The sequence below is a fragment of the Crocodylus porosus genome, unplaced genomic scaffold (assembly GCF_001723895.1).
Source record: "Crocodylus porosus isolate Cpor-Errol unplaced genomic scaffold, CroPor_comp1, whole genome shotgun sequence".
Taxonomy (NCBI): Eukaryota; Metazoa; Chordata; order Crocodylia; family Crocodylidae; genus Crocodylus; species Crocodylus porosus.
In genome coordinates this window covers 51,660,757-51,670,745 of record NW_017728948.1, presented here as the reverse complement: position 1 = coordinate 51,670,745, position 9,989 = coordinate 51,660,757, and the positions used below count along the sequence as shown (strand labels likewise).

Sequence of the window (9,989 nt, the reverse complement as noted above, 5' to 3'; positions counted from 1 at the left end):
CACACACACACACACACACACACACACACACACACACACACACACACACACACACACAATCTAGCACAAACTTTTCACCATGCACCTTAAACCACGTTAAGAAACCATGCACCTGTTACAATAAACATATCTGCACCTGTATGTATCTACTTGCTGCTATTCTATAACCCAATTGCAGTCCCTTAGTCCAAGCCCCAGTTTGGGGTTTATATTCTCAGTTCATTTACTGTTCTTTTGACATCTGTAAACTATGCATGATATTAGTGGAAAGCCAAAGGCTTGTGATTTACCAGATAATTCATTGGGCTAGGCCCCAGCAGAATTAATAGCATTTCAAGCCGTGGTGATCCCACAGCTCAACACTGCTCAGTATGTATATGTATTCCAGATAACCCCCCCACAAAGGATCCATGTGCCCCCCACTCATGACTGGAATTGGGTCGTCTTGTCATGATGAGTCCTGGGATCTTCCAAAAATTTGTATTTAGATAGGTACAAGGCAACCTGGCCTGGCTTCTCCTTATGGAGGGCAGAGCCACACTAATTGTATGTGCCAGGCTGAGAGAGGGGATGACAGGGGTTCTGGGTGAACTGTTTGGGGTCCTATTTGATGATGTTTGCCAGGGATTTAAGGCTGGGCAAGAAACAGGAATCCTTGGAAATGGCGGTGGGCGGGAAGCCACAGCTTATCTATGGGAGTGAGGAGAAGGTTAGAATGTATGCACTGTAGTGGCTTACCATGACTGTCAAAAGAGTTGGCAGTGAGAGGGACTGCACTTAATTGGTATTGCTATATGTTTTGCCAAGATATAGCTTATGTTCGTCTGTTCTTACTTCTGCAACCACATGGCTGAGGACAAGGGAAACTTGGGGGAATCTGAAGTCTCCAGGCTTGGGCCTGGATGTAGGGTGTTCACTGAAGGATTTAGAAGCATCTGAAGCCCTAGGCAGGGGTGGAGGGTCCTTGCTGGTAGTAGGGCAACATATGGTTCTTGAGTGACTCAAGGATTTGGAATTGATTTGGCTGATATGACTTGGGACATGAAAAATTTTCCTTAAAAAAAATGGTTCCTATCAGGATCTCAAATCTAGCAGTTTTAGCAAGGGGAGGTATTGGGACTGGCTCTAGCCCTCCCAGTACTGTCGGTTATTGCAGTACCTTCAGGCCTGGTGGCAGTTCACTGCTGAGGGAACATGCACCTGTTTTTTATGGGCCAAAAAATAAAGGTTCCCATCAGCATTTTTGGCACTAGGGAGAGTGTGGGAGCTTGCTCCAGCTTCTCTGAGTACCTGCTTGTTATTGCACTACCTCCAGGCCTGGTGTCCCTCAAGAGGGAATGAACCAACTGCATATATTTTTAAGGGCCACACCCAAAAAAAGTTCCTATCAGCATGTTTACCCAGTGTGGGCCATGTGTTTTTCTAGTCATGTTCAGTGCTGGCTGCATTTAATCAGCTTCATAGTTTGTTTCCATTGCTGAGCACATGCTGGTTCTGCCAGTAGTTTAATAAGTGTATTTAGTGGGATTTCCTTGGATGTGATTATAAGACGAGGGGCTTTTTTCCCCATGCCAGTTTCCCAACCTTGTCTTATATTTCAATAAATTCAGTAATTCATTACTTGTGTACATTGGACCAGGCAGTCTTATTTCTTGAGAATTGCATATGGATAGGGAATACAAACAGATGTAAGAACTTGGACCCCTTTAGGAAGTGCTTTGTGCTGGAGCCATTTTTCCTCTCCCTTGCATAGGTGGTTCAGTGAAGCTGAGATGCATCCCATGTCCTTAGTGTTGACTCTTGTTTGTTATTTTCCTCCTTGCGATTTATGCTTCTTTGGGTAGTAGTTTTCTTTATTGCTAGTGATTTTTTGCTTAAATAATATTTTCAGGTATCCCTGCCCTTTTCAGCATCATTCATGTCAGAACTTAAATTATAATATGAAATAAAAATCATGTGTTACCACAGAAGGGTTAGTATTGTAAATGTCTTTTTTCATACAGTAAAAAATTTTCAGTTGTTTTTATATAACTTCATATAAAAATGTGTTTTGTAGGGATTACATTGTAGGTCGTTTTGACTGTGTTGACAGTTTTAGGTAATGTTCAGTTAACTGTGTGTTTAATTAACCTGTCTAATTTACTTCTTAATTTTAGGATTTGACCACTACCATCCCGAAGTATATGAGCATTGTAAACGCCTGCTTTTGCATTTGCTCATAGTGATGGGCTCCAACAGTAACATCCAGTCTGTTGCTTCTGTCCTTCTCAGAAACAGAGAGTTTAACGAACCCAGGGTGCTCACTGTCAAACAAATAACACATCTAGATTATACTTTCACAGGTATATTGTAGTTTATATGCTTTTAGTTGAGATGATATGAAAAAATCACTTCTGACTTTGGTGTTAATCTCCTATGTTTGTAATGTCTTCCTCAAACATTTCCAGTTTGTTACAGTTTGTCTCTTGAATTTTTCAAAAAGATAAGATGAATACAGTTCTTATTTAACATTTTGTACACAGTCATCAGTTATAGCACAGTTGGAGAATTAATTGCTAGCTTGCCACACACGGCTGTGGATAACTAAAGAAGAAACTCGTTTGCTCGTTAGATAAAATAGCACTTTTGTACCTTAAAGGGAAAAAAAGATACTGTCTCTGTCCCCAGTTATAGAAACTCTTACTTTAAGACGTAAGCCCATTGGCATTTTACAATTTAATATTAAAACATCTTTAGTGCTGTATGAAAAACTTTAGAATATGTATAAAATGCTAAATCAATGTGAGAAATCAGTCCATTTTACTAGACATATTCTTTTCCATAAAATGCTTTTTCTTTTTAAAGTTTAAAGTTTGATTATATTATATATTCAGGGAAAGTGAGAAATAATTTTTGTTAAATATTGGTATTGTATAACATGTTCAGTAGGTGGCACTACATTACCATATACTATATTAACTCAGTTTTGGTGCATCTTGAAAATGGTCTATTTCTGCTTTCAGAAAAAAAATATTTTGCAAATCTTTTTTAAATCTGGCACTTGGAGAGGTGAGGAATGAATATAATTTATTAATGCTTGACCTAAAACAGACCTGTTTTATGTAAACCTACCCCTAGAACTTCATCAGTCGAACTCAGACTTGGCCTACAAAATGAAAGTGCAGCTTGTGAAATGCACTGTCTGGTATACATATTAATTGTTAATTTAAGATTAGCATGAAAATATTATTGTCTTATATAATCATAAAGTCACTTTTCTTTCAACAGGTGTTAGTGATTGTATACCTGATTACCAGCCCTCCCCAATGACAGACTCAGGGCTTAGTTCAAGTTCTACCTCTTCTAGCATCAGTTTAGGAAATACCACCGCTGCCATTTCTCATCTGCACACCACCATCCTCAGTGAGGTTGATATTTCAGTAGAACAGGATGAAAAAGTGAAAACACTCATCGAATTTATTACCTCAAGGTAATAGCTTAACGTCAACTGCTATCAAAGGTTATTTGGCATGGAAACATGATGAGATATCATATCATTGACATGAAACTGTCTGTTTTGTCTTCTGTTTATCTTCAGTAGAAGTTTAACTCTAATTTTGAATATTCTTTGCCCATGTCTGTACGTGTGTGTGTGTTTGTATTTGTAAAACCTTTCAGTCCACCTTGATTTCCCAGGATTCCCAAGGCAATTTGGCATTTTCTTTCCTCCTGAGATTGTACAAGTCATTGGTATATCCCAGACTGATGCATTTTCAAGCATTTACATATGTTAATGCTTGAAAATACATATGAAGATAAGTTTGGGGCCAGTTGGGAACATATGCTGTATGTAGTTCCTGTACCAGACTAGCCCTGCATGTGGTGCACGAGGCCAGTCTATGAGCCTAATCTAGACCAGTCCTGGATCCAGTACACAGAGCAGGTCTGGTGTGGATACCACATGCACCATAGATCATCCCCACATGCTGCTTGTAGAGTGTGCCAGCTCCAGCCTGGCATGACATTTGGCACACGGGACCAGTCTGGGGCATGTACTGCATGTGACACCCATGCCAGACTAGCTTTGTGTGCTGGATCCAACAAGGACAGATCATCTGGGCCTGATCCAAACTGGCCCTGGATCCAGCATACAGGGCCAGTCTAGTGTGGGCACCATACACCAGCCCCATGCAGGGGGCATACTATACCAGAAGCTACATGTAGCATATAGGCTAGAGTCAGTGTGTGTTGCATGCAGTAGGCAGCACTGCAGTCCTGATGATAGTGCTCTGTAGGCCATATCTTTGACACCACTGTTCTAAGGCATGTGATGCATGCTAAAAAGAACCTATTTCCTATCCTTGTATAGACAGAAATGGGTGGATCTAGGGAGGTACAGTAGTATGGTCTCACCCCACTTTGGTGATGTACTGTGTGTACAGTGAGCTCTCTGAGCTTACCAGCTGGTCGGCACTGGTTCCTTTTGGAGCCACTTTTGTGCAGCTCCATAGCCCAGGGGATGAGTGCCACTGCCATATGCCCCACTTTTTTCCTTGCCACTGAATTCGGCGTGAGAAAGCAGCTGGGGAGGGAAATCAATGGCGTTCACTTCCTGGGCTCAGGAGCTGTGTGACACAACCACAGCTCCAGCAAACAGCCCTTGCCAACTAGCTGGTGAACTCATGGAGCTCCCTGCACAGGTGGAGTTCTGGTAGGGGCCTGCCCTGACCAACTAGATAGCTCTTGGTTAGGGACCATTGGAATTCACACCGGAAGTGCAGTGTGGCAGCTCCTTTAACCTTGCAGTTTTCCCACCCCCCCGGAAGATACTTGAAGGTATGATCAGGAAGCATCTCAAAAGTCTTTTGGGAGGAGCAGGGTTTGTATGGATTACATGTGACCTAGCAGAAAAGAGCTAGTGTGTTGAAGGCAGGAATTAGTGGCGAAATTCAGTTGCGAACCTGGCAGCTTTTCATAGATTTAATCTTTTTACCCCTGATCATTCAGGTTTGTATAAGCCTGTGAGACTCCTATCAAGTGGTCAGATGCTTGTTTCTGGATTTCATAAAGCATGCAGGACAAACAGCATTTTTGGAGATTTAGGGTTTTGACCAAACATGCCACTGGCTAATCTGCAGTGTGTTAGTTATAATTAATTGCTCTTTTGTGCCATTATTTATTTCCCCCTTGCTGAGTTCCTCCTGCAATTTCAGTTGGAATTAATATATTGCTTCACTTTTTGTCTTAATTGTTGTGTAGTATATATTAAACTGTTGCTGTATTTTATTTCAGGGAAGTTTGCGTTACTGTTGTGGGTAGAGAGATTTCCCGCTTACATTGTAGATCGGGGTGTCAAAGATATGGGCCATGGGATGGATCCAACTCACAGAACCCTATTATCCAGCTACTGGTGCTGCCTTGTGAGTCTCAGAGTTGACCAACAGACAGTAGGCAGTTGTGCCAGGCATCCCACTCCAACTATTCCAGGACCACATCAACCACTTCAGAGCATGTCAGCTCAATGCTGGTTCTAGCAGAGCAGTCGCCTCCTGCAGCACAGCCATAGAGTGGCTTGAGCAGGATCGCACTACATGCAGCATCCACTCCAGCCACTCCAGAACATGTGCTGGTTCTGGCATGCAGGGCCAGCTGTGGGACCAGACCTGTGCCACTTGTCCAGTCCATGGGGCCGAGTAAATTGATACCCCTGCTACAGATAGACAGACGCCTTGGAAATTTCTCGAGGTGAAAAGTGCCACATCAATTAATAATGATAAGAAGTTGTATGTTTATAATTTTATACTCCACCACATTGTTTGTTTGGCTTTATTTTTAGGAAAAGGGGCCCACTTTGGAATCATGAGGATGTTTCAGCCAAAAACCCTAGTATTAAGAGTGCTGAGCAGTTAACTGCGTTTCTAAAGCACGTTGTGTCCATATTTAAGCAATCAAGCTCAGGTATGTTAGAAAACATTTTGCTATACTAATTTCAATAAAATAAAGAATACTTTGGAAAATAAGTAGAAATCTCTTAGAAATAAACATAAATTTCCAGAAAGTGACCTTCTGTTTCCAGCTCAAATGCCTTTCATTTGACATAGCTCATAAGGGTTTACTCTTAAAATCTGATGTCATTATAACCTGTACTTGGAGAAAGAAAAAATATATATTACAAATCCACCATGGCTATTTAATGTTTAAATATTTTATCCCCCTCTTAACATTTCTGTTCAGTAATATGGGAAAGATGTCTAAGTGATTAGATGGGTCTTTGTGAGGATTTCCTGTCAAGGAAAAGAGGAAAAAAATAAAAGCAGAACAAACTAGTTTAAATGCCCAACTAAGAAGTAACTATAATGAATTTGTCTGCTTAAAAACAAATGTGTAATAACAATGGTAATTTGTTAGAGTTGCAACATTTAGTTTTCTTTAAAAGAAAAAAGAAAAGAAAAAAAGATAAAGCCTGTCCTATCATCTAGATGTTCATTTACTGTCATAGCAGGATTTCAGTTGGAGCATCGTCTCAGTGAAGTTGCTTTGCAAACTGCACTTTCTTGCTCCTCTCGACACTATGCTGGGAGATCCTTTCAGATATTTAGGGCTCTGAAGCAGCCTCTTACCGCCTCCACACTTTCTGATGTCCTCTCCAGACTTGTGGAAACTGTTGGAGATGCAGGAGAAGAAGCTCAGGTATTTGTTTATTTTGTTAATTTATTTTCCTTGCAGCTATCTTACAGTTACCGTTTTTCCCCTTTTTAATAAGAAACCTAAACCTCTTTATTGTTCTAATAGTATTTTTTTTAATTACATAGTAAAAAATATAGGCTGTTTGATGGCTTCTCTCTAAATAATGAAAATGGAGGGATTAAAATTATTTCTTTGATAATCAGTTCAGTTCTTGAACACAATAGTTCTGAAATGTCACTTAAACACTAAACAAAAAAAAAATCATGATTTTTGCATTAACGTTAGTTTCAAAGGTGACCAAATATTCCAAATATTTTAGCTTTCTATACCTCAATAGAAACAGTCATTTCCTGTCAGGACACATACTCTTTGTAACTGACCAGATTCCTAGAGGATGCAGTATTTTAAAATAAAACAATGCAATATTAAGAAGAAAGAGAACTGTGTTGTACATTTTTATATTAAGTTTTACTGGGATGTTGTGGCCAAACAAACAAGTTGAGCTGTATCACTGTATGCATTAGAAATTAACTAACCTGATTCACAACACAAAAGAGAGTCTAAAAGTAGTGCATGTGAATCCAGGGAGATAATAGAATTGGATATGAATCTTGTAAGTGGTATTGGACTAGAGAATCAAAACTAAATTGGATATTTTTGTTGTTGGATGCTGTTTTTCACTCTACATGGAAGTTACACCATTAAAGTTGTGCATTAAATCCCATGCCGTATTTATTGATTAATCTCTAACACAGTTTGTTCTGTTTTTACGTCACTGGTTAACTGGTCCTATGCAGTCTTCACTGATGTTGTAAATCTGTGCCCTTTTCTAGAGTTTTGTCATAGAGTTACTTCTAACTCTAGAGTCTGCCATTGATACGTTGGCTGAAACCATGAAGCATTATGATCTTCTTTCTGCGCTTTCTCAGTAAGTACTGATATATAGTGTAGTTTAACTGCTAGGTTAGGATCATTACATTTAGTTATTACTATATAGTCAAAGCCTTTTTCATCACCTTTTCAGAACAGTTTGTTCCTAATACAAACACATCCTGCTGTGTTCAATTTTCTATCTTTTGGGCCTCAGTCAAGCAAAACGGTTAGATCTGCTCTGACACTGACCCTTTATGCCTCAGTTCTGTGAAATTGATTAGGCCTCCAGTTGTAATAAATTAGTGGAAAAGAGGGCACTTCGTCACCTTTGAGGATCAGCTCCTAAGTGACCGTGGGTAAATCCTTTAACGTCTTTATGCCTTTTTCCCAGTCAATATAATGGAGGTAATGAGGCCAGCTTTTTAAAAGTGATTTAAGATTTCTGCATAAGACTTGCTGTGTAGTGGTGAGTGCTATTTGTAATATTAAATAGCTTTATAGTTGTAATAATTATGAATCTGATTTCTTTAAATAAGACAGACGCTAAATCCGTCTTAAGAGCACTTACTCTGCATGCCAAATGTGTTATCTTTTAAGTTGTAAAAAACAGTTTTGAACCCCTGACTTCCCTTTAGAAAAAACCCTACACTGTCTATAATCTGACTCATTATAAATGAGATTGTATCCATTTTGGTTCTCCAAGGGACTTGCTGTATTAAAAGAAAAACATGCCTTGGCAAGCATTATTATATTAATGGGATCACTATTTTTTTCAATAAAATTCTACCAGTAACCCATGCCTGTGTCACAGGCTGCTTACATATATACAGATAATCTGGGAGAATTTTCCAAGCTTTTCCAGGCTGAAGAGTCCCAATGGCTCTCAGCCTCTCATCATAAGGTCTGTTTTTTACTTTAGAAGAACATCTCACACTTGTGGTTTGTCCTGGGAGAGCAGTGGCTCTCCCAGGAAAAACTGAATGTCTCTATGAAGTCATAATCAAACTAAATTACCAAAATGTTCTAGTGAAAGACATGCTCTAACGCAGCTGCCAATTTATTTGGAAATATTTGATAAATAGATTACATTAATCTGTAGCTAAAATTAACTTCTGTTTGGCTTCTAGGTATAATGCCAAGTGTTAGAATAAGAGACTGTCGTAGAGACACTCTTCTTACGTATTCACTCTGGTGTTTGAAATACCTTGCAACATTTTTCTCACTCACCTCTGGATACTGCAAATAGTACAAGTTGAGAGTCTTTAGTACTTTGCAGATTCAGGCCCCAAACTGGCTTTATATATTGAGACCTGATTTGCAATGAGAGGCTGATATCTAGACTTGATTTAGATCTGATTTGATTCCCCCACCTGTCTGCTGAGTTGAAGTTGACTGAACTTCAGTGCCTTTGCTAACCATTCCTGTTTACTTAGGCTTTGGAAGAAGCTGTGTGTAGAATGGTGTTAAATGTTTTTGAGTATGTTGTGTATTCCAGGATCTAACACTGGTTGTGGTAAGGTATATTTTATATACTGAAAAATTAGATCTGTTTATATGCTCCGCTGCTGTCCAAAATTTGAAATAAATTATACTGGATTATCTCTGTAGAGGTTGACAGTATGACACATTATATGCAATAATTTATTTCATTGCATTGTACTGTAGAACCTCATACCATGATCCTGTGATGGGAAACAAGTATGCAGCTAACAGGAAAAGCACTGGACAGATAAATCTAAGCACAAGCCCTATTAGTGGTGGCAGTTGTTTGGGATGTTACAGCAACACCAGGAGTAACTCTTTGAGACTGAGTTTGATTGGTGACCGGAGAGGTGACCGTCGACGGAGCAACACACTGGATATTATGGATGGAAGGATAAACCACAGTGGTAGTTTAGCAAGGACTAGAAGCCTCTCCTCTCTAAGAGAAGGAGGAATGAATGATGTGCAGCCCACTACTGATCCCATCAACCTGATGGCCACTATATTTTGGATTGCATCATCCTTGTTAGAATCAGATTATGAGTATGAATATCTCCTGGCTCTCAGGCTGCTCAACAAACTTCTTATTCACTTGCCTCTGGATAAATCGGAGAGTCGGGAGAAAATAGAAAAGGTGCAAAGTAAACTGAAATGGAATAATTTTCCAGGCCTTCAGCAGCTCTTCCTTAAGGGCTTTACCTCAGCATCTACACAGGAAATGACAGTCCACCTCCTCAGTAAACTCATCACAGTCTCCAAACATTCATTGGTGGATCCCTCCCAATTAGCAGGTATATATATTAAATCTATACATAATGATACTGTATTTTACTATAAATGAACAGAAAAGTAAATTTAATCTTTTGATGTTTAAACTCAAGAGTGATATACAGCTTCCTGTGAAGATTGCAGTTATATCCTCATTGTGATTATAAGCATTGCTATGTCAGGTGGCAAGAGTTTGTGAT

The 9,989-nt window shown here is 39.4% G+C and overlaps 1 protein-coding gene across 5 annotated transcripts in view; it reads left to right on the top strand.

The window, feature by feature from the left end:
- FRYL (FRY like transcription coactivator) overlaps nt 1-9,989 on the top strand; it is a 311,142-nt gene that overhangs the window by 239,714 nt on the left and 61,439 nt on the right. For all 5 annotated transcript variants that reach the window (XM_019552760.1, XM_019552761.1, XM_019552762.1 and 2 more), the window contains 6 exons: nt 2,157-2,342; nt 3,268-3,469; nt 5,816-5,937; nt 6,479-6,669; nt 7,500-7,594; nt 9,205-9,812. In XM_019552760.1, the coding sequence (XP_019408305.1) occupies nt 2,157-2,342; nt 3,268-3,469; nt 5,816-5,937; nt 6,479-6,669; nt 7,500-7,594; nt 9,205-9,812 (1,404 nt within the window). The remainder of the gene's footprint in view (nt 1-2,156; nt 2,343-3,267; nt 3,470-5,815; nt 5,938-6,478; nt 6,670-7,499; nt 7,595-9,204; nt 9,813-9,989) is intronic.